Genomic DNA, 25063 nt, shown 5'->3' with positions numbered 1-25063 from the left:
AAATATTGCAAACAACATGTACCTTTATAATCCATACAATTTAGATGGGAGTATTATGAGGCACTGTGGTTTGTAGGCTGGCCACACACAGACAGACCCTGCCACTTGGTAATGAGTGTCACAATTTGGTGGGCAAATAAGATGAGATCTAACCTTTTGGACCTATGATGTAGCTTCTGGATCACTTCTGACTACCGAGGTCTGTTAGTGTAGTTGAAAGAGGACTACACACACAGCTAGATAGAGGCCATCTTCCAAATGCATTTACCAACAGGTCCTATAATAATCTGTTTGTTTCGAAACCAATCAGATTATTATCAGGCACTTATGATGCATAATCGGGCGAATTGTCTGATATCTAAACTAATAAAATGATATTTCTTTATTTCTTTATGTTGGGTATTTGGAGCAAATACATTGGAGGACATGTTTAGGATTTGCACAAGTATACACACACCTAATGTGCCATCTAATGGACAAGAGGATACCCTAAATATTGCATAGTGCAGATCACTGTAACACTTTTCTTGTTAGAACTGTGTACAAGCAAACAATACAACACGCGTGATTAGATCTAGGTGATACATCCAGGCGCACTGTACACATGTTGATGCATGATAATGAGTAGGAAATCAGTGGAAGAAAGACTGAAATACCCAAGTGACACATGCAAGATAGGGCTCTCTATAAAAGACAGCAATATTATTTATAAGCAATTTACGCTTGCATGGTAACACTCAATAGCTACATCCAATTATATTGATGAGCCATTCTCCCAGCATTGTGCACAGTAAGCCAAATTAACCCCCTGACCTGTGATTCACAATCTATTCTTTTAAGTGTGTTCCCACAATCATGTCCACATACTTATTTGTTTGTTTAACAAAAGAGATTGCTCGTCAGCAACGGGGATGCAGCTCTGTGGACAAGAAAAAAAACCCTGCTAGCTTTCCTTTTCTTCCATCCATCCAGGACTTTAATAACGTGTGCAGCACAGTAATTCATCTGAAGGCGACATACAGAAAGATGTACTAGATTGCGCTATTTTCATATTATTCTTTCAAACTCCTTTAAGGCAAATCAGTGTCAGACACTGAAAGACAGGGGAGCATAAACCCATTAATCGAATCACAGACCACACATAGGAATATGTTGTCCATTCAACCACTGTAATAGGACACCTTTTCGTTACCAAGGACATTCTAAAGTCTGTAATGTTTGACAAGTAAAACCTTATTTTTCTATATGTTGATCATTTAGGTCTAATTAGCTTCAAATCATAGGTTGCAACGGTCTTAAAGAATCACTGATGATTGTGCATACGGTCATCGTCCAACCGTGCAAATAGTGACCCATCCAATCTAGCCATAGTGCCCAAGCACAAAGCGGCAGCATCGATCACATCTGGCCATACACGTATATGATTACATTTAGTTACGTTTCATGAGCACTCTCTTTGATTTTTTTGCATATACTTTACCTCTTACTTAATCATGTAAACTCTTATTTTGAAATACAGTATTTCAAATATTTAAAAGTAAATTTACCTGCCCTATCCTTTGCAGGTTTTCCCAAAACGTATATGAGATGATTGTGACATCCATTCCAATGCACACTGATAGCATTAGGTATAGCTACAAAAAGAAACAAACATTATTAATCAGATGAGTTATCATTAATCAGAAGCATCTTTTGACCACTATGTTGCTGCTTAGCTAAAAGATTAAGTTTAGGAGGTGGCACCATCTAGTGGATAATTTATATACCAAAACCAAAATCAGAGAAACTCTAAAGCAACAAACATGAAGGGGGGGGTCTATTTATTAAACCGCAATGAGACAGAAATCCAGAGAAAACAGCTGTTTTAATGGCTATCGCAGCTCTTCTTTCAATTTATCAAGGGGATAAAGCAGGACAAATCAGAGACATCCCTTGCCTTAGCCCAATAGACATATATGGGGACTGTGAGGTGACCCAAATTGACCAGCCTTAAATAAAGTAACGCCATTGTTAAATTACCTTTTTAATGGAGTCTATCAAGAAGCTGCTCCATTGCCGGATCCCATCTCTCTGTGCATGTGCGACCTTATCCGCGCACACACACACTAGCCACAGCAGGTAACTTCCTCCTTACGCCAGCAGCATTAGGCTGCCGGTGAGGTTTCTTTCTATTAGTTTAAAGGGGAGGAGTTTCGCCAGGGCTCTCCAATGAGCCTTGGCAAGGTAAGTATCAGCATACAAAATACTTACTGTGCCCACTAGCTACCAATGTTGAATAGAACCCATGGTTTTACTCTTGGATGGATTTAGGTCAGGAAGAGTAAAATGATGAATGTTACTTACTTTTACTCTGGTTAGTCAGTGGGTTTCTCAATGTGTAATAGTCCCGAGTAAGAGATCCTCTCTCCTGCTTGGGTGGATCTTGTTCAAGGTCGTTGCAAAGCCCCTTCCCAGTGAACTTGTCATTCACATAAATTCAAAATGGTTTATTGAGGAGGGTCCTTGATAGCGCCTGTGTTAGTGTGAACATGGCCACCTGAGAAGGTGAGAGGCTCTCCTTCATGGGACATTTAGAATAATAGGTGGACCAGCTAAAGCAGCAAATCAACATAGACCTGGTATATAACATTTCTACCGGTTTACACATTTTATTTTAGGACTTAGCCTTTGAAAAATCAGACTTTATTGGCCCGATGAATATATGCCTACCTGAATTAATGGTTTCTGTATCACTTTGTAACACTTTATTAGGCTTGAGAAAATGAAACATGGTGTGCCTAAAAAAAAAAAAAAAAAAAGACATAACTTTTTTTTTACATTTCACAAACTCAACACAATGTGATAGGCATGTATTAGATTTAATAAACAATCACAGGGAAACTGAGGGCCTGTCACTGAGTTGGACGCAAATTAGGGGTAGTTTCCACTCTAAGAAGATGCCCAATACTATAGTGTGTATTCATGCTCTAGGTTGGGTCATAAGCATCTCAAGATGTGTTCAGATCTGCACCTGTAGTATATGGTTTATGTCAGGCATATATAACCCCACAAATGCATACACACACCCAGGTCATAAGCACAAGAAACGTTTGTTAACATTTATTTTAAAGCAAAAAACACGTGAGCTTTTAGGCTTGATATATAAATACAGGAGATATAATATTCCTTACATAATAATATAATATTATATATAATATAATATATATAATATAATCAGGCGCGGGCTGGGAGAGGGATGGCCGGGGGGCAGACAGGCGGCCGCATCACATGACAGGGGATGGAGCCGCGTCATTGACGCGGCCGCATCCCCTGTCATGGGATGCGGCCGCCTGTGCGCTGACGCGGTCGCATCTGATATCATCAGATGTGGCCGCGGGGGGAAATTATGTATTTTGCATCGGGGGGCGGCCGGCCGGCCTACCCCCCGGCCGTAATAGCTGTCTGACCCAGCGGCCCGGGGGGCCGTTGCCCCCCTGCCCAGCCCGCCCCTGAATATAATATTCTCGTGTTTGAATTAAAGTAGCAAAACATTTATATGTAAAATAAGCCCACAAAATATTATAACATATGTACAATCATTGCAGAAAGCACCTATCAGCTTCAGTGGTGACATCTCAATCAGCCAATCAGAAGCGGGTACCTAGTACTGGTATATAATAGAGTAGGGTAAAATCTGCGCTAACTATAGACAGCAGCCACCTATAATCCTACATACATTCCACCCAGGTATGTAAACATATAAATCACACACAATATGGAAAATAGGAACGGCGCTATCTGAAACATATATCAATCACTTTTCTCATCACAGATAAAAATTGACCTCAATAGATGTTCATAACATATAGTCCATAAGTCCCAAATTTGGATAGTGATCCTCTCCTTGAGATAAGAAGGCCCTGCTCGCAAGCTTATAATCTATGGGACAATGGTTTGATACACAAGGGTAAATGCTACATCATATTAATATTATTATTATTATTATTATTATCATCCTCTATTTGTTAGGCACCACAAGATTTCCACAGCGTCGTACTCAGTACACACAGTAGACTATACAGGGTGAAACAGTACTGAACAATAAACAAAAAATACCAGTATTCCAGGCAGGCTAATGCAGTAAAGACAGAGCAGAAGAACAGGTATGGAGACAGGAGGGCCCTGCTCATACGAGCTTACATCCTAAGGGAGGGTAAACAAAAATCAGGCACAAAGGGGAGCCAGTTGAAGCATGGGGGAGAGAAAAGGGGGGCTGGGAGGAGAGAGGGGAGAACGAGCGGAGGAGATGAGGGGGTTAAGTGGATGGTTGGTAGGCTTTGAGGAACAGGTGAGTTTTTAGTGCTCTGTTTGAGGGAGCAGAGATTAGGAGAGAGACGGATGGAGCGAGGGAGGTCATTCCAGTGAAGGGGGGCTGCACGGGACAAGTCTTGGATTCTGGAGTTGGAAGAGGTGATCAGAGTGGAGCAGAGGTGACGTTCATTGGCCGAGCACACGGAGCGGACAGGAGTGTGAATGGAGAGGAGGTTAGAGATATAGGGGGCAGTAGACTGGGAGAGAGCCTTGTAAGTGATGGTAAGGAGTTTGAAAAGGATTCTGTATGAGAAAGGGAGCCAGTGTAACGCAAGGCAGAGAGGGGAGGTAGAGGAGGAGCGGAGTGAAAGGAAGATGAGTCTTGCAGTCTCATTGAGTATAGAGCGGAGGGGAACGAGATGGGAGTGGGGGAGGCCGGTAAGGAGGAGGTTGCAATAATTGAGGCAGGAGACGATGAGTGCGTGGATGATAGTTTTGGTGGCATTCTGAGAGGGGAAGGGCCAGATGTGGGCAATGCTGCGCAGTTGGAAGTGACAGGCTTGGGCAAGGGATTGAATGTGGGGGGCAAAAGAGAGAGAGGAGTCGAGGGTCACCCCAGGGTGCGGAGTTGGGTGACAGAGGAGATGGTGGTGTTATTAACAATGATAGAGAGGTCATGGTTAGAGGGGAGTCAAGGGGGAGGAAAGACAATGAGTTCAGTTTTAGAGATGTTAATTTTGAGAAAGCATGAGGACATCCAGGAGGAGATGGCAGAGAGGTAGTCTGATACACAAGAGAGGAGGGTGGAGAAAAGATCGGGCGAGGAGAAGTAGAGTTCAATGTCGTCAGCATAAAGGTGATACTGAAGACCAAAGGAGGAGATGAGAGCACCAAAGGAGGAAGTATAGAGCAAAAAGAGTAGAGGGCCGAGAACAGAGCCCTGAGGAACTCCTACAGGGAGGGGGTGGAGGAAGAACCAGACGTGGATACAGAGAAGGAGCGGTTCGCAAGGTATGAGGTGAACAGGCGTGGCCAGATCCAGAGAGGCCGAGAGAGAGAAGAGTTTGCAGCAGGAAGGGGTGGTCCACGGTGTTGAAGGCCACGGAGAGTTTGAGGAGTATGAGTAGGGAGAAGTGACCCCTGGATTTGGCTGATAGGAGATCATTAGTAACTTTGGCCAGGGCAGTTTCGGTGGAGTGAAGGGGGTAGAGGAGGGAATTGTCCGAGAGGTATCTGGTGAGGCGGCTGCAGACAATCCGCTCAAGTAATTTGGAGGCACAGGGGAGAAGTGAGATTGGGCGATAATTAGCATTATATTGAATATTTGTCCAGCTAGAATGCAAAAGTTACAAACTATTTAGTGGGCTGTATGATCAGTCACACAACTATGTTGGTCAGAGGGTTGTTGTCTTGCGTTAGCTGTGTAGAGGGTGGTAACAGGGTAACCTAGGGAAATTAAGAGGGTGGTAGAGGAATATTATAAGCTTGTCTGAAGAGGTGGGTTTTCAGAGATCGCTTGAAGGTTTGAAGACTAGAGGAATGTCTTGTGGGTCGAGAGAGTGAATTCCATAAAGTAGGTGCAGCCCAAAAAAATGTCAGGTAGTGATGAGAGTGAAAGAGAGACGCAGATCTTGTGCAGAGCGGAGGTGTTGAGTTCGGAGATATTTTGAGACAAGTGAGCAAATGTATGTTGGTACAATTTTGTTGGCCTTGTAAGTTAGTAGAAGAATTTTATATTGGGGAGTAATGCGAGACAACACAGATGGTGAGAGATCAGGAGAGGATAGATAAATTTGTGTATCATTTGTATAGGCATAGAATTGATACTGAAATCCAAAAGAGCCTATTAGTTTTCCTAGAGAAGTGGTGTAGATAGAAAATAGCAGAGGACCTAGGACTGAGTCTTGTGGTACTCCAACTAATAAAGGAAGCAGAGGGAAGGTTATTCCAGAGAAATTAACACTGAAAGAGCAATTACATAGGTAGCATGAGAACCATGATAGGACAGTGTCTTGAAAACCTAAGAATTGTAGCGTCTGTATAAGGAGAGAATGGTCAACAGTGTCGAATGCAGCAGAGCGATCCAGGAGAATTAGAAGAGAGTAATCACCTTTAGTTTTAGCTGTGATCAGATCATTGACATCCTTGGTCAGCGTAGTCTCTGTGGAGTGTTGAGAGCGAAAGCCTGACTGAAGAGGATCCAATATGTTGTTTGCAGAAAGGAAATGTGTGAAGTGAGTGTAGGCAATTCGCTGGAGATGTTTGGAGGGGCATGGGAGCTGAGAGATGGGGCGTTAATTTGAGAAAATCCCTACAAAATGCATGAATAGATGCCAAAACAATGAGCTGCGTTCCTGCAAGGCATGAATAAATGTGCCGCTCCCATAAAATCCCTCCTCAATCTGTAAATGCAGCAACCTGTTCTAGTCTTCTTTAAAATTAGCAATAATTAACAATATTTTTTTAACCTAGTTGCTAGAACTACCAAACTTAAGCCTCATCATTTTACTGTGCCAAAAAATATGTGCATAAGTCCCAAAGAGGAACAAATCCTGTAATTTCAACTACCAATACATACTAAGGGCTAGATTTACTAAACGGCAGGTTTGAAAAAGTGAAGATGTTGCCTATAGCAACCGATCAGATTCTAGCTGTCATTTTGTAGGATGCACTAAATAAATAAAAGCTAGAATCTGATTGGTTGCTATAGGCAACATCTACACTTTTCCAAACCCGCCGTTTAGTAAATATACCTCTAAGTGTCCTTCATTCAAAGAGTTGTCCCACCGCCTGCATAACAATCTGTAAGTTACATCAATTAGATGAAATTATACCACTGATACCATAAACATATTTACTCAGAATATTCTTTATTTTGATGTCACTAAAAGAGGCTCCACCTCCTGGTCACATCAGTAAAAGCTGCACAATGACATAAACAAGCAAATAAATGAAGCATTTTTTTTATTATATAACTTATGATGAATAGTGCAGAATAAAAAAAGACATCATGTTCTAAAGTAAACATAAATACACTTAATAAAACACACATATCAATACAATAATTTATAAACTTAACTTATAAATACAATAATCTCTACAATAACAACTCAAAAGACTAAATATATGAAATACATTTATTTTTAGCATCCTTTGCACTTTAAGCAATGTACTTATATCATCAGACAGCGTTGTTCTATGGATATAACCTCAGAGTAGATCAGGAATATATTGTATTCCAGGGCAATGAAAATAACTCAGCTGAATGATATAAACACTTGGCTAAAAACACTGAAGTAGGGGAGAAAATAAAAGAAACGTAATTAATAAAAGTTGCTGGAGGGCACTACAAGACAAAAAACTAGTCATCTCAAAGTAGTAACTCATTTACTGTGTGTAGGGATATACATAAGATTTCTTAGCATTGGTCAACTCCTTTACCTGGACTTCCCGCCTTCTGGCGTCCTTGGCATATCCAATCTTAGGTACTTTTCACACATGCCCATAAATATTGCCTCTTGCTGATCCCACTGATGAGAACTGATTATGTGATTCTGTCCGGTGCCAAACACATTGCTGTCTTCACTATTCTGCACAGCCTCCTGTGCTGTTTTGTATAAGCTTCCTAAATGACAAATGCCATATGATTAAAATATCCTCCAGAAGGAGAATCAGTTCAAATGGCAAATACAATGGATGTTTAATGAATATAGCAAAACATACTGATAAATGCCAGTTGTTTGTGCCCATTCAACAATACACTATCCAGCCACCCCCCTACTATTGTCGTTAAAGGTGAACCACTAATGAACTGGCAAATCAATAATAGCTTTATTACAACAAATTACTACATTTAGAAATATAGTAATTTTTTAAAATCACAAAGGAAGAACAAATACATACTTTAGACTTTGTTATACCCTTTTGTATTCAACACATACAGTATTCTTGTCTTTATAAAATCTGACACCAGCAACAGCCTCATCAACACCACAATCACAGCTATGCTGGTGAGAGGTGATTAATACACACACCTGGATGAGAACTCCTCACCTATAAATGCATTGTGATACAGAACCCTCCTAGCTTCTGATGAAATTGCCTACTGGGAGGGGCTGACTGTCACATTTTTTGTCCAGGGAAGTTAGAGTCAGCTCAGCAGCCTATTAGGAACATTCTAAAGGAAAAAAATGCAGGTAGCCCAGTGACCCTACCCAAGGTAGCCCACTATGAGACCGACCGAGGGGGGCAAATACTCCCTTGCCCCCCAGCCCAGACAGCCCCTGCCTACTGGTAATGAAATTCATGAAGCTGTGAAACCAGGTGCCTCCTGACAAACACTAACAACTGGATGATATGCAGAAACTACAGTGATTCACTCATCAGGCTCATTTTTGGGGCCTGACAAGCTGCCATATTGGACCAATTTCCCAATATTGCTGCTGATTCCGCGGTAGGTGTAGCCAGGTTTACATTTGCTCCGATTTAGATCCCACACAATCCAACCAAGATTCACAGAATGTTCTATGTTTTACATTATCCAAGAGCATATGTACTACAATTATATGCTGATGTTATATTAAGACAGGTTACTACTTGTTCCACATAAATCATTATGTTACCTGCCAATGACTTAGGTGGTTTAAGCTTCATCAGAAGCACTGGTTGTGTGACCTTTGGCTCGGTCATAACAGGAGTGCTAGCTGTCTGCAATGCAAGGGACACAGGAATAAACGTTACTGGCAGTAGGAATAAATAATGAAAACAAAATCACCATATAACTGTCTGAGCTATAGAAAAAAAAATACTGTTATAAGAAACATATTCCATACTAGAAGACAAGGAGCACTTAAAGCATTCTAGTGATTAGTTTAGTATTTGTGAAAGTCAACAATGCTTAATATTTGAAACATTTGGTGTGCTGTGTAATTTGTTTTAAATACAGGTACTTATACATATGCTACTAATTAAACATTACAGAAATATCTCTAAATTGTATGTTCTTTTATGTCTGAGTGATGACTGTTCTGTGTTTGTGGATATTATACCATACAGTGTATTAGAACTAGTATATATAATAATATACTGATCTGATGTAGATACATATTACTGCTTTCTTAACTTTGTGTTTCTGGGTCACATGCATCTTCATACAGTAACAACATTTTATTTTTAATGCTAGAATGGCGAGATTTCCTAACCTGCCTCCAGGCGGGTTATTGGATTATAAAGGTGAAAGAAATTTCTTGAAATGCAATGAGATTGCTGAAGTTATTAAGGTGTGTGCTCTGCAATTTACTGATAGACTAATAACATCATTAAGCATGAATGATCCCTACTGTGAGATAATGTGCACAGATAATACAAATTCATTTATGGGGGCCTGGAGAGTAACCCAACTGAGTGGTCTAAGGAAGTTTACAAGGAGTAAAAGGAAAGTAGTAGGAACATATTAAAAGGACAAGCTGCCCATAAATACATGGGTTTGTTAATGGACTCATTTCAGACTCTGTGCCCCAGGCTACAATGCTCTTCCACCCTTATTACAGGCCTTTATTATATGTGTTCATATTTATTGTGACATGTCATAGATCAGTATATGAAACACTAATGGCCTTATGCACAACAGAACAAAGTCGGTTTTGGTAATATCACTCCTAATGGGAAATAACTAAAGGTTGTATTCACAAAGGTCTAATGTTGTTCCTAATGCCTAAATCATTTATAAAAGAGATCATTTTGATTCTCAGTGCTGCCTGCACCTCCTATGTCTAAAGCACCGATTGTCAACTGCAGTCATCCAGTTCTGAGTATCAGTGTATGAAAGCATAATATAAAATCATGAATAGCAAAATGTGATTCTGAAATTCGAGTTTGAATCATTTCAGTAATTTGTTCTGTTTGAAGTCTAACATTATATAACATTATTTATTTTCAATTTACTATATATTATACTCTATGAGCCTGAATTATCATTTTGTTGAATGTACTAAAAAAATGATAACAAGAATCTGATTGGAGATGTTGCCTATAGCAACCACTTTTCAAACCGCCAGAGGCTCACAGCTTGATAAATGTACCCCTTTGGGTCATTTACAAAAGTTTGCAAAAACTGCAAACACTCCTTTGTGATATAACATGCCTACTACATCTACAGAAATATAACTGATTTTACAGGTAAACACATGGATTTGTTGACCAAAATGACAATGTCTTATTGGGTGCAAAATGCAAAAGCTTTTACATCCAATGGTATGAGATGGGCAGATCTGGGACGCATTTAGCAAAGTCCAGGGGGTAAATGTATCAATATGCGGGTTCTTCAACACCCGCGTGTTCAGCCTCTTCCGCGATTAAATTTCAAGCGGCACTGCATTGTAAAGGGTTAACTTCCCTTTACAATGCAGCGCCGCGTGAAATTTAATCGCGGAAGAGGCTGAACACGCGGGTGTTGAAGAACCCGCATATTGATATATTTACCCCCAGGTTAAGCGCCAAGTTTTGCACATAACTGGAAAAACAAGACTCCTTTTGTAGGATTGGATAATTTAAACGAGCTTGCCCGGGTGAAGGAGGCGCATTTAGGGAAGCCTTCCCCATTTTACAGACGACACACCGCCTTTCACTGCACAAAAAAGAAGCCATGTTCTCTTGCTTCCAACATTATCCCTCCTGTACTTTAGTGGGATACATTTTACATTTTTCTGCTGACTTTTTGCATTCAGCCACTGTAATAAGCAGATTCAGACACGCAGTAATAAAGACAATGTCCGATCTCCACTCATATTAATAAATGCGGCTTGTCAATGTACCTATGTCAATACTGTGACAGGGTGGATGTCCTATGCCACCCTGTCCCTGTGTTGCTGAGAACTGGCTGGGCTTGCCTTGCCACCGTTCCCTTTCTTTATCCCAAATTGCGCCCCTCTAGCCACAGTAGGAGGGGCTTTTTTCTGCTGCCACCAGTAGGCTCCTAGAACCGAATCTGATTGGAGATGTTGCCTATAGCAACCACTTTTCAAACCGCCAGAGGCTCACAGCTTGATAAATGTACCCCTTTGGGTCATTTACAAAAGTTTGCAAAAATTGCAAACACTCCTTTGTGATATAACATGCCTACTACATCTACAGAAATATAACTGATTTTACAGGTAAACACATGGATTTGTTGACCAAAATGACAATGTCTTATTGGGTGCAAAATGCAAAAGCTTTTACATCCAATGGTATGAGATGGGCAGATCTGGGACGCATTTAGCAAAGTCCAGGGGGTAAATGTATCAATATGCGGGTTCTTCAACACCCGCGTGTTCAGCCTCTTCCGCGATTAAATTTCAAGCGGCACTGCATTGTAAAGGGTTAACTTCCCTTTACAATGCAGCGCCGCGTGAAATTTAATCGCGGAAGAGGCTGAACACGCGGGTGTTGAAGAACCCGCATATTGATACATTTACCCCCAGGTTAAGCGCCAAGTTTTGCACATAACTGGAAAAACAAGACTCTTTTTGTAGGATTGGATAATTTAAACGAGCTTGCCGGGGTGAAGGAGGCGCATTGAGGGAAGCCTTCCCCATTTTACAGACGACACACCGCCTTTCACTGCACAAAAAAGAAGCCATGTTCTCTTGCTTCCAACATTATCCCTCCTGTACTTTAGTGGGATACATTTTACATTTTTCTGCTGACTTTTTGCATTCAGCCACTGTAATAAGCAGATTCAGACACGCAGTAATAAAGACAATGTCCGATCTCCACTCATATTAATAAATGCGGCTTGTCAATGTACCTATGTCAATACTGTGACAGGGTGGATGTCCTATGCCACCCTGTCCCTGTGTTGCTGGGAACTGGCTGGGCTTGCCTTGCCACCGTTCCCTTTCTTTATCCCAAATTGCGCCCCTCTAGCCACAGTAGGAGGGGCTTTTTTCTGCTGCCACCAGTAGGCTCCTAGAACCGGATACTTCTGGGTAACTCTCACTGCTAGTGTACCCACTCGCTGGGCACCTGGGTTGGTACTCATTACCTCTTCCTTTAGATCAGCGTTTCTATGGATGGTTCCCTCTGGCCTATCACAGTGGCCAGAGCTGCAGGTAGCGGACAGAGCGTTGGTACTGGAATTCTGGGTCCCAACCTTACAACAGCCACATAACGGATTAAATTTGGTCTAATCTGCAGGTCACAGGAATTACAGCAGGTAGGTAGGTGTCAAAGCTAGCTCTTGAAGCAGTGATGTTTATTAGCTCAAGTGTCCTAATAAGAACAGTTACATACACTAATTTAAGTTACTAGTGATCTCCAGAAGTACAGATGGAATAATGATACTACATGGTTAAGTAGAGCTCCTTTTTATACAGATTCTGACACAAATCCTGGCAGGGGGTAAACCAGCCCCCTGATCCAACCAGGCACCAAATTGTCTGATATCACATCAGATAATTTAACATCAGGTTGTGATATTTCTCTAGACGTGGAGTTAAAGCAATTTAAAAAATTCACAGCAATCTGTGATATCCTAAACTACTTGTATCCTGAGTCTACATTGTTCAGACAGGTTCCTGTCTCTCTAATAAGATGTGACAACAGGTAACGACCTCCTGCTGGGCCTTCAGGCTAAAGTAGTTTTTTTTGCCACTTCTGCAATGAAAAGTCTTACTTATTTCTTGCTTCCTATAACCTGGCATAATACATTAGAAATCAATACATTTCCTATACCGAAACTCACATATAAAAAAATATCAGTACATTTGCAATGACACACAGCGGTGTTCTGCACCCTTAATTAAAATAAATATCTACAATAAGTTATTCCTATGTGATCCAGCTACAAATACCATAACACATCATACTCTCAGTACTAGAGTGCTCATCTACTGACTGATAGCAGTGTGCTTGGTGCTTACAGTAGCCAGGGAATGCTCCAGCTCCCTCAGCCATGTATCATTGGGCAGCTTGTACACTTCCAGCCAACATTCCCCACCACCTGTGTTTTGGAACAAAACAAAAAACATTATTAATATAATAAAAAGATCTTAAAATTTCAGAAAGCGCTCTATAAAGTTGCAATTAATGTGGGGTTAAACTTCTAAGGTTCGGGGTGATTTTACATTGATTATTGCACTCTAATTTTATTTAAAACCTCAGTAATCCCTGCCCACAGATTGCTAACGGTGGCAACAATTATTTATGATGGGCACAACTCTTATTATTTCCTGATGGGAGCACCATTCATACTGCTCACGTGGCACTACAAGTATTTCCTCATCATAAATAATTTGGTCAGAAAATCCACCTAAAACTAGCCTTTAGTAGATTTAGCTCTTAATGGTTTTCAACTAGGCAATGAATGAAAGTGAACTTAGCATAGAGTGCTGCTAAATTGTGTGGTATCCAAGCGGAATGAAACTAAGTAACTCAACCTGGAAGATATAAAGGGATTTGCTGATAAACACAGCAGAAGCCAGAAAGATAAAGCAATGCAGATTGCAGGTGAACATATACAAAGCAATAAATAATAGTTGTATGAGGGGGAAAAAAATCTTAAGCCCTAGGTACTGGTTAGCGCTAGAGATTGGATAAGGGCGGCTGCTGAAGATGGTACAGGGCAGAGTTTGGAAGTATGTTGGTGATGAATATCCCATTTAGCTAGGAGGTCAACTAGTTTTCCTCTTCATTCCTTCCTGTTCTTTCATTTAGTTCTTTTGTCAAAGCTGGAGATAATATATTTGCCAGTCTTATTGGTTATTAACCTGGCCACATAAATATTTGTAGCTGGCATTCATTCAACATAGTTACTGGTTTTACAGGTCTACTTGGCATATAAACTCCATCTTTAAGGGCCAACTTAAAACACAGAGCGAAACTGTTATTATAGCAAAGATAGTGTCAGGGGCATGCCACACGTATGTAGATGGATTTGACTGTTTAAAAATGTCTTTGCCAATAAAAAATTGTATTTCATTTTTGTTTTTCAACTTTCTTTTTACACCTAATTCGGAAGTGCCCCCCTCCTCCATTGTAGATATTGATGTCCTACATAATCACCTTTGGCTGATCGCAATCACTCATGAAAACCCACCAAACAACCAGATCTGAGGCCAAACATGTTACGGCCAAAGTTTCATGTTTAATTATTTGGTCGCAAGGGCACAATGTTTTCTGTTGCCTATGACCACACACACATCAATGCAGTTCTCATGGAATAGAATTTACTGCAGAAACTCTATCATAATACAAATACAATAATATATAGTATATAATATACTAAATCAAAACTATCTCATGTGACATAATAAGGGATAGGATAATTGTGGGGTAGCAGAACTTGATGTTCATTTTTCAACCTAAACAACAATGTAACCTTTACTGTGTATTACAATGCATTAAATTAAATTTACCTTCCAAAAGAACACCAACATAATCCCCTCCATCAGACACCTGAAACTGTATGCTAATTGTCCGCTTACTTATGTCCTCCTGTGAAAGACACATTACACTTTTAATAACCTGCATATTTTTTACTACCCTGTCTATTTTTTGACATAAAGGGGCATATTCAATTGTCGGCGGAAACGCCGAAAATCTCGCGCTCTGCGCACTATTAGCGTTATTAAGGTAATAGTGTGCATAAAAAACGTTATTACGGTAGTTTTCTCGCTGGATTTCAGCTCCCTGAGCCGCGAGCTGAAATCCAGCTTACTATTACCGTAATAACGGTAATAGTTTTAACACAGCGGGATATTCAAACAATTGAATATGCCCCAAAGAGAAAAAAATCCTACCGGTTCATTGAAGGCTTTTAGTAAATGGAGGTTCTCATCGGAAAAGTAAAAGAGACGGGCAATGCCTGTAGAAAAGAGAGTAGTGTTTCAATTCCGTAACACCAATAGAGGCACTGACCTTTCTGATAACACATTTCAACCTTACATTTTCTTTCCACTTGTAGGTAAAGCAGAGGCAGATGCAGAGTAGGAAGAGGGGTGGTCCCCTCCGCCAACATTGCTCCCTCCACTTAGCAATATAGTGCACTGCTATTGAGTAAACAACTGGCAGCGGTGTTGTTAGCACAGGAGGCATGCATGTTCTATGGAAGCCACCTCCTCCTGCTTATTGTTATTGCCTGGCTTGTTCTGTCTCTACTTAACAGCTATGCAGGCAAGCTTAGCGATTAATTAGCAATTGGACTGCCAATGACAAGCCTGCTTACACTGACATCTAAGCAAAAAGAAACTCGGCACTAAGAGGTTAAGAACACATGAAGTACCAGCTACCTCCTTCCAACAGCTGCTTAAAAATGTATCATAGGCCTCTGTCTCTCACTAGAGGTCTGTCGCTCACTTTGTGCTGTGATGTGGAGGATGCTCAGGAAATGATCTTTTCTTCTACTGTCGGGGGATCAAGCTGTGGAATCTTGGTGGGGAGACGTCTTCAGTCTCTGGTGGTCAATATAATTGGTAAACCACCCCACTAAACAGATCCACTCCATCATGTATCATAGGATTTACATAATGTCTCTATTCAATCAGTTTAACAGTTTGATAGAAAGGAAATAAACATTACCCATATCATCCACTGTACTGAGGAGGTAGACTTGGTTGTGCACAAGGCTCACACTCAGACTACAAACGTCTAGGTTACTTGCTTCCCAACCGCAAACCCAGTCATGATCAGATAAGCTGTACACTGCAAGTCCTTCCGAAAGGCCGACAAATAAATATGTCCCAGAACCCCCTGCAGCCACACAATTAACTCTTCTGGACACCTAGAGATGCAGAAAACACCATTCAGTTATCCGGTTAAAGAACAAAATGTCACACAGTATATAGAATAGACATAAAATAATAATGGTACTGCCAGGTTTCAGAAACATTTAGTTCAAGTGTTATGCTTGGATGTCCCAGCAAGTATTCAACCATATTCAGAATTATTTTATTTTGCTACTGGGGAGGGGGGGGCTATTTAATTTATGTATCTATAATAATCTTTAATACTTTATTAGACATTGCAGCTTCCACACATAGTTCAGTTACCCACACTTTTATTTAGAAGACAATTATATCCAATGAGATCTTACTATTATTGCTGTATGTAGGACGTGCATGAGCAATCTGCTTTCTGTGCATGCTCACAATCTGTTATATCATTAGAGAAGGCAGGACAAATCTTAGGAGCCAAATAGTCAATACACCTAAAATCCTAACATCTAGGAATCATCTCTATACACAGTTGTGTACAAACAACAATAAATAATAGTAAAATCAGCACAAATGTGACAAATTATCACTGCGGTCTAACAAGTATGTGTATAGTGCCATACGCATATCTTGGCAATAGGAATTCCTTATTTTCATTTATCAGGACCTACAAGTTCAATTATGTTAATATAAAAGATATTCCCTTAGTTGCCGCTTTCCCCCCTCGCTCTCAATCACTATCAACAAAGTTTGGTCAATCTATAAAATGGAAAGCATCACAGCTGTCCTCAAAGACAAACCAGTGAATTTCAAAAACACGTGGTCTTCCTGAACGAATTACTACAATGCCGAACCCCCATTAACAACCATTTGACAAACCCCCGTACTTATAACACGTTTACTATATGTTTGGATGACTTTTATATCTACATGAGAGACATGCATAACCTAGACCCACTTTCTCACAACTATGCATATCATTTATTCCCTTCTCCATTGTTTGATTCACAGTTTAATAAGTAGCAATCCCCTATCTCCCATCCCCCCCAACCTTTATTTCTCTCCCCATGTTTGTCCCCCCCCCTCCAAAAAACAATATTCTTATTCCCTTATTATAACATACTTATTAAACTTCTGTAATTCTGAGTTTTCCTCAATGTTTGTAAACATCTTGTTATTCATATGTATAATGTTTGGTATGTTCTGCATATGTTGTTTTGTAAAACTCCATACAAAAATAATAAAAACAAAAAAAAAGATATTCCCTCGTATGTGTAACCTTGGATTGCTAATGTTTCAAGAGCATTTTGAACAAAAATATAATTTAACATAAACAATCATTACATGGATTTCCGCAGCTGGCTGAAAGATGTTAATTTTCGCCTTGAGTTTCTCTGCTTCACGGTTCTCCTCACGTATCTTGATAATTTCAAGGGCCTGGTCAACTAGAAACTCTACTAATTTTGCAATCATCCGATAGGGTTGCGGCAGACAGTCTTGTGCTTGGTCTGGATCCCTCAGGAAATAATCTTCCTCCTGTTCTTCATTGGCCCAGTCTTTCTCAGAACCAGGAGGTATTTCTAATAGCCCTTTCCTAATATACAGCGGCATGCTGTGGGCTCCAGCAGGGGAAGAGAGAGAACAGTGTCTGTAAACTGGTCCTTATCTAATTACTGCAGATTGATGCTCTCATAAATGTGGATCCACCTGAGAAATAAAATAAAAAACTAGGAACTGGTGTATGTATCGATTTACATTATTTAGACTATGATTAAACCAAAATTCACACTCAATATGTGTACTACAAGTTAACCCGTGCATGATACTCATGCATTCTAGTCAAATCAAGCTACTTAAGGTGTTAAAAAGGTTCTTGTCATGCATTTGGGCCTAGCCCAGGCCTCCTTCCCGACGCAAGCGCCCTTTTTTAACGTGGTTTTGTCCACATGTCACCACCTCATCATTTTTCTCCATCACCTCATCCTTCATCTTCATCGCCACATCCTTCATCAAGCTACTTAAGGTGTTAAAAACTCCCCACTGTCACCCCCGGCAACCACCAACCACTCCCAACTGTCACTTCTCCTTCAAGAAATATATAGGTCAGTGTATAACTCTGCCCAGCAGGTGGCGCTGCAGCTTGGGTTTTTTTTTCCACACACGCCACTAGGCATTTATATAGTAGATTATAAGATCATACATTTTCCTGAGCAGTCTTATACAGCTTCCTAGAGACTATAAGAATATGTGCAATAAAATTAGTTGTCTTAGTTGTTAAGGGTGCCAATTTCCAGATATCAACAATATCGGTTTTCCCAGACAATGCTGGGCTTAGGATCTGAATACTATTTAAATACTGTCAATGAGATTACAGGATAAAATATTTGTGTATGCATGCTTCTCCATAGATGTATATAGTGGCCACTTCTGTAACAAACAAAATATATCAGAGAAAATGTTATATGGAAGAGGGTGAATACTCCATGTGTATTCTTAAGTGGAGGAAAGAATATAAACAAAAAAACATGGGTAGGTGATATTTATCTTGGCACTGTAAATATATGGGGGGATATTTATGGAAGCTGGTGCACATGTAACTATGCAGAAAAAGTACTGTAGTACATAGCAACCAATCCATACTTACCAACTCTCCAGGGATTTCCGAGAGACTCCCGAATTCTGGGTAGGGCTCCTGGACTCCTGGGAGAGAAGGCAATTCTCCCACATCCTGACCACTTCCTAGTGAAGTGGGCGAGATGGGGGCCAAAATTACACAATTAATTGCGAATTTCATCATTTTGGCACTGTCCCCGCAGCACAATGACTCAATTGCGATATTGAGCTGCGCGAGTAGGCCGAAATTACGCAATTAGCAGTGCAACGCCCCTCTCCACAGTTATGCTTCACATCCCCTCCGCGATCACCCGGAGGGGACAATAAAAAAGTTGCAAGCATGAACCAATCCCATTCTATACTTTTAATGCAGCAGAGAAATTGAAAACAGGGGTCTGATTATTTGCTATGGGTTCAATTATTATTTTTTTTGCATTTACTTTTACACCAGAATTTATAGATGTTCCCCATTGTGTCTTCCAATTCTAGTTCTGTATTTGGCTTCACCTGAACAGCATGCCACACACTTTATTTTCGTATAATGCACACATATCGCATACCCTCTAAATACAATTTATATAAACATCTACAATGGTGTATTGTATAGGTATTATTAATAAGAATAACTAGGTGAGGCACATTCCCATAAAAATGGGCACAGATGCACAGAAAAAGACATATTAAGTAGTGTAACGAAAAAATGAATGGTATTTGTGCCATGTTCATAAATTACTTTTAGTGTGGTGTGGTTAAATGGCAAATCCTACTGTATCCACACAAAAAGCCAGAGTAACACGAAAAGTGTGATCCATACTAAATTCATACAAAAAGCCAGATCCATACCAAATTCACATAAAAAGACAGATTCACACAAACACATCCAGATTCACACTAAATTCACACAACCACACCCGGATCCGCAGAAAAAGTTGGATCCTTATGAATTTAATGTGGAAATTAGTGTTTATCCAGCTTTCTGTGTTAAATTAGTGAGCATTTTAATTTTTCAGTAGGTATAGGCTTTTTTTGTGTATTTAGTGTGGGTCCAGCTATTTTTATGGATCTGGGTGTGTGTGAATTCAGTGTGGATCCGGCGCAGAGTGAGTGTCTATCTTGCTTTTGCCCTCTTACCTTTTAGTTATAACAATTATAGCAAAACAGATATTCATGTGGTTCAAAATGCAACTTAATTTCTGTGATGTTGTTAATTTGATATGATTACAATGGGGCATGCTCAGCAATTTGATATAGATAAACATTGTTCTATCAATTGCAGTAGTGGTATTGGATGTAGTCAGGGCCATCTTAACAACATTATGGGCCCCCGGGCAAAGCAGTGCATCGTGGCCCCTAGATATAGATATATAGATGTATACAGATATAGATATATTGAGATAGAGATAGATAGATGTACTTGCTCAGTGACCCTTGTAGGTTTTTGTTGCAGGTTTTTTTCTTTTGCAGGATTATTTATTCTCATTAAGAGCCCTGCCTATGAGGCCCCCTTGCACGTGGGGCCCCCGGGCATCGTGCCCAATAGAAAAGATGGCCCTGGATGTAGTATAATAACATTTATCTATAAATCATCCTCACCCGCTGTATTACGAGCCAGCATTCATCAGCACGATACGTCCCTTGTTTACTCGTCACCATAGTAACCACAAGCACAGGAAGAGACAGATATACAGAGCCGGACATAGACTGCCCTATACTGAATACAAGTCTAATTGTTACATTGTTATCAGAAGTTTCTACACATGAACAGCTTGGGCTCCCTGCGGCTCTGCAGCTCTCGGTGGGCAGGTTCCCTGTGTCATGGATGGTTGCTGACATTTTAAAATATTTTCCACTTAGGTTACTCCAAGCACATCACATAGTCTTACGTAAGTTAAATGAATATGATCATAATGCCATTTTTTAAAAAAATATTTTAAACATCCATCTTTAATAAATGTTACTATAGAACACCATATTCCATATACAGAATTGTATGCAGTTTGCGAATATTAAAAAATACTGGGATAAATTCCCATAACCCGGGATTGCATCAATGACCTGCTCTTTAAGGTTACAGATACACGTTTGAAAGGGGATCCTAAATACGGCAGGTTCGATGTGTGTATATATACATGCACCTGAGCCATTGTTTTGATAATGTGGCCCCTTTGTATATAAGATATTATAAGTGGTGGAACCTTTCTTACAGGTTGCCTGTTTCTGGCGGAATGTGTAGGAGTGGCGCTATGACGTAACCATGCGGCTGTCACTGCACTATTCCTATGAGGAGACTGATATGAACCGAGCAGTGTCCGTACAAGAGTGTCCGTACAGCAGCCGTACTGTGCAGCGTACTCCTGTGTCTCTGTGACCCGCTGGCTGCTGCTGGTCATTTCACCAACCTGTAATTATCTCATTAGGTGCAGAGCTGGAGGACTTATACTGCAATTTTTAGTTGGGGGTTGTTAACTTGTGTCCCACATCAATGAATGGGCTACTGGTATAGTTGTTATCTTAAAATGGGACTTGATAAATGTTATTAATAAGGCAAAACCCTAACTTAGATTATAAGGCCAATAAAATCAATTCTAGAAAAGGTGGACCTAGCAATTGTTTTTGCTTTTAAATGCTTAAAAGTTAGATTTAAGCCAAATAAAGTGTGGAAGGGCTTGATATAGAGTGGGAGACTGAGATTTTTACTTAGTTTGTGAAAACTGACATTTTATTTTAGCATACAGAAGCATTGTACAACCTTTGTTAAACCCATCACATGTTCTAATAATTCAAGCCATACAATATTTGTGAGTGTATTGTTTACTTTTAAGACCCTTTCAAATTAATTTCTAATTTTCCCCTAGTACAGGTAACAAATTAAACCTGTAACAGCAGAGTACAATAATACGGTGTGGACAGTACTGCTAATCATGGATTCATTTGTGAAGTTTACAAACCAAAGTCAAGGGAGAGATCGACTTTTCAGGTACAGTTTTAATGTGAACCTTAATCAGTTACTGTCCAATTTCAGTAATGACTGTTTTAGACATTTTTGGTGAATAGTGTGTCAATTTTACTGTGAGAGTCAGTGTAATGTTGAATGAACAAAAGAAGAAAAATCAGGAATCCACTTTTTTGTTTTTCCATAAAAAACATCATACTCATTTTTTTCCATTTCAGAGCTATTCAGTATGCATGCATGTTGCTTAGTTATATTTTAGAAAATAAACCTGGCAGAGAGAAAGTGGTAATGAAGCTCAAACGAGTGGAATCTAACATGAGTTCTGGGCGTAAATGTAAGTACTGGTCCTGGCTGTGATAATCTCCACTAGTTGCCATAGCTTCATTTTCTTTATACCCTATTTTACTAATTATTTCAACACCATTTAAAGGTACACCAACCTGTTATTTTGCATTTGCCTAATATAATTATTCTGATATATAGGGATTCATGTATAAAAAAAATAGTGAGTACTTTATTTGGCTTCTATAAAGTATTTGTAAATCTGCTTTCCGAGCCTATATTTCACTAGCTTGGCACTGTTTGTGCCTCTTTTGTCATAATCCGCTAATAAACTCTGAAAGTGCAATATCTTTCACTCATGCCCGAGTGTTGCAGGGAGAATATGATCTCATCAGAGAAGTAGCCAAGTCTGTAAATGTGAGAGTACAGGCCAAGGATTCATAAAATAGATCTCCCTATGTTTACTCATCTGTTTAGATGGATAGTATAAAACTATATCTAGTATATGGATTCCATTATACCAGGCACAATTAAGCAAATAGTATTTTGAGGTTAGAATTCCTTTAAATGGTAATTGTAAGTGATGACTGCTACATTAACAATGAATCTTTATTAATCATTATTAATCTTGCTGTATAAAATGACTATAGGACAAGACAAATCCTGGAACCATCTTAAATGTTAAAAGTTCTGCTTTATTATGAATCAAAGTGCCAAATTTAAGTTCCTCTCTGTTTTGAAGACAAAAAGACCAAGATGGTTTCTAGATTTGTGCTATTGGCTAAAGAATGTGAAATGTGCTTAGAATTATCTGAACTTGCTCTGTGAACCTAAACTTTGGTAACCTTTATGACTGTGCTCATCTGAGAGATAAATGATTAACCGTGCTTGTTGTCTTTCAGTGTTCCGACTAGGCAACGTGGTGCATGCCTTTGAAGCTGCAAAAGCTGCTATACAGCTGTCAGATCCCATCTTATGTTACTGCTTAACTGCTGTCAATTTAAACCGCGTTCTTTATTTTACCTGTGACTCTGTCCTGTGGGCGAGAAGTGCGGGTCTAGTATCTGACATCGACAAGGAGAAATGGCGACATCGAGCTTCCCAGTGTTATTTCTCTTCTCTCCTGTTTCACATAGCCAGGGATTTGTATGTAATAAGACAGTGCATGGAGAAAGAGGCTAAAGAGAGAAGACACTTGCACAGCGATGCAGAGTGTGACGCTAATCTAAACTCTAACAATGCCCTGATGAAAAGCCTTGAAAATTTCTTATTTGTACTCTTCTTGAGCCTAAAGAACCACCCACCTGTCTTATTGGACACAATAAAGAATGTGTGTGATCTTTTCAGTCCTCTGGACCGCTTGGGTGTTTACAAAACCAATCAAGGTTTCATTGGCGTATGTGGCCTGGTATCTTCACTTGTGGGTATCATTACAGTTGCAAATCCATTGTTAAAACTAAAACACTGATTGGGATTACTAAGAAAGGGGACAAAATTTCATAATGCTGCTGGTTGCTACAAATGAAAATTGTACTTATGTAGAGCAAATGAAGACCAGAGATCATAATTTTTAAGGGCCTGATTCATTAAGGAACTTAGGCAAGAAATTTCTTACTTATGTCTCATGGACAAAACCATGTTAAAATGAAAGGGGTGAAAATTAGTTTTCTATTTTGCACATAAGTTAAATACTGGCTGGTTTTTCATGTAGCATACAAATACTTGATAGCTTATTTGTACACTGAAATTTAAAGTTGATATTTGTATATTTTTCAGGAATTGTATACAAATAGTTTTTGTATACAGGACATCTAACATATTGTAAAAGCAAGCTCTAATATTAGGGTTATAGTGTAGAGACCCTCTCTGGTCCAGGGGGTTTCTCCTCTATGAAACCCCCAGAGATGACTTCACCAAGGTTTCCAGATTGGTCGTAATAGAGCCTGCTTGCAACGCACAGCATTCTATTATGAACACTGTGCAGGAGTGATGTAATGGCGGGCAACCAAGGAGCAGGTACTGCAGTCACTGCTCTAATTTCAACAGAATGTAACTGCTCCTGGTGCACAAAACATTGCACAGCTACATTGTGGTTGCACTAAAGGGTTAAGCATGTGCTTAAATGAGTTGCTATATCTTTTCTTAATGAACACTATTTTAATTAATGTGGTTACTAGTGCAATAGCAGTAGGTTTTACAAATCTAATTTTAGGAGTTGATATGCACTGAAACTGCAGTAACTTTATAAAGCTGCATTTTTGAGAGTGGTCTTTTAGGGGCATATTCAATTGTCCGCGTTACTCGCAAAAGTAACGCGACTTGCGCACTATTACCGTTATTGCGGTAATAGTGTGCGTAATTACCGTTATTATGGTACCTTTAACGCCGGCTTTCAGCTCGGAGCTGTGAGCTGAAATCCGGCTTAGAATTACCGTAACAACAGTAATACTTTCAACGCCGTGTTACCTTAGAGAGTAACCCGGACAATTGAATATGCCCCTTAGGGGGGTATTCAATTGTTAGCGAGAACCGCTAAAATCCCGCGCTCGAAAAATATTACCGTCAATACGGTAATTTACTCGCAAGATGTTACCGTATTAACGGTAATATTTTAAGAGCGCGGGATTTTAGCGGTCTGGCTAACAATTGAATACCCCCCTTAGTGTTTGTGTTTTATAGATGTGGTGCTGTATTTAATATGGATTATAGAAGATGCAATTTGAAATTCTTCATAATTTTCTACTACTGTTAATTTTTAGAAGCAGTATACTCGGAGAGTACATGATAAATGAAGTTAGACTTGTAAACAATCGTAAATATGTGAAATTTACTAATCGTCTTTTTTAATTGTGTAAACCAGGGTTACTCAACTTGTCATGTCAAGCGTCCCCTATTGTGTGAATATGTAATCTTAGAACCTGATAAAGTGCATACGTTTTCTACCTTACTATTAAACATAATTATTTGTTTTAAATGTGTTTTATATATTCCTAACATTCAATTATAATTTTTGTTTAATTTAACAAGTAGAAATTGTCTGAACTACCTCTGGGGATACATGTACCATAGGTGGAGAAACACTTATACATCCTTGAAATTGCTCATTAAGATGTGTAAACAAAGCAATAAACTGTTTTTCAAAAACATTAGCTTATTTTACTTATTTGTGTTTCACTTTAAATTGACTACCTTATTCAATTTATGGGGCACCAGCATATTCCACGTCAGTTCCTGC

General features: G+C 39.6%; 2 protein-coding genes across 7 annotated transcripts in view; one reads left to right on the top strand and one right to left on the bottom strand.

Annotated features, from left to right (window-relative positions):
• WDR93 (WD repeat domain 93) overlaps positions 1-20252 on the bottom strand; it is a 29347-nt gene extending 9095 nt beyond the window's left edge. Inside the window, exons 1-10 of the mRNA XM_075205196.1 lie at positions 20187-20252; positions 17325-17687; positions 15847-16048; positions 15069-15133; positions 14685-14763; positions 13191-13270; positions 8913-8997; positions 7732-7915; positions 2710-2777; positions 1548-1634 (exon numbers count right to left, since the gene is read on the bottom strand). Of these exons, the coding sequence (XP_075061297.1) occupies positions 1548-1634; positions 2710-2777; positions 7732-7915; positions 8913-8997; positions 13191-13270; positions 14685-14763; positions 15069-15133; positions 15847-16048; positions 17325-17591 (1117 nt within the window). The 5' untranslated portion in view covers positions 17592-17687; positions 20187-20252. The remainder of the gene's footprint in view (positions 1-1547; positions 1635-2709; positions 2778-7731; positions 7916-8912; positions 8998-13190; positions 13271-14684; positions 14764-15068; positions 15134-15846; positions 16049-17324; positions 17688-20186) is intronic.
• Positions 20253-20819: 567 nt separating this feature from the next.
• On the top strand, positions 20820-24397 carry PEX11A (peroxisomal biogenesis factor 11 alpha). 6 transcript variants are annotated; one of them, XM_075207783.1, is made up of 4 exons: positions 20820-20994; positions 21454-21570; positions 21765-21880; positions 22731-24397. In XM_075207783.1, the coding sequence occupies exons 2-4, from the start codon at positions 21515-21517 to the stop codon at positions 23294-23296; spliced, it is 738 nt and encodes a 245-aa protein (XP_075063884.1). In that variant the 5' UTR covers positions 20820-20994; positions 21454-21514; the 3' UTR covers positions 23297-24397. The 6 variants fall into 6 exon arrangements, with proteins under 6 accessions (XP_075063884.1, XP_075063883.1, XP_075063885.1 ...); XM_075207782.1 differs by having other exon boundaries at positions 21449-21570; XM_075207784.1 differs by having other exon boundaries at positions 20820-21010.
• Positions 24398-25063: the final 666 nt, after the last annotated feature.

The sequence above is a fragment of the Mixophyes fleayi genome, chromosome 4 (assembly GCF_038048845.1).
Source record: "Mixophyes fleayi isolate aMixFle1 chromosome 4, aMixFle1.hap1, whole genome shotgun sequence".
NCBI classification, from domain to species: domain Eukaryota; kingdom Metazoa; phylum Chordata; class Amphibia; order Anura; family Limnodynastidae; genus Mixophyes; species Mixophyes fleayi.
Note: the sequence above shows the minus strand (reverse complement) of the source record. Positions and strands in the feature narration are given on the sequence as shown.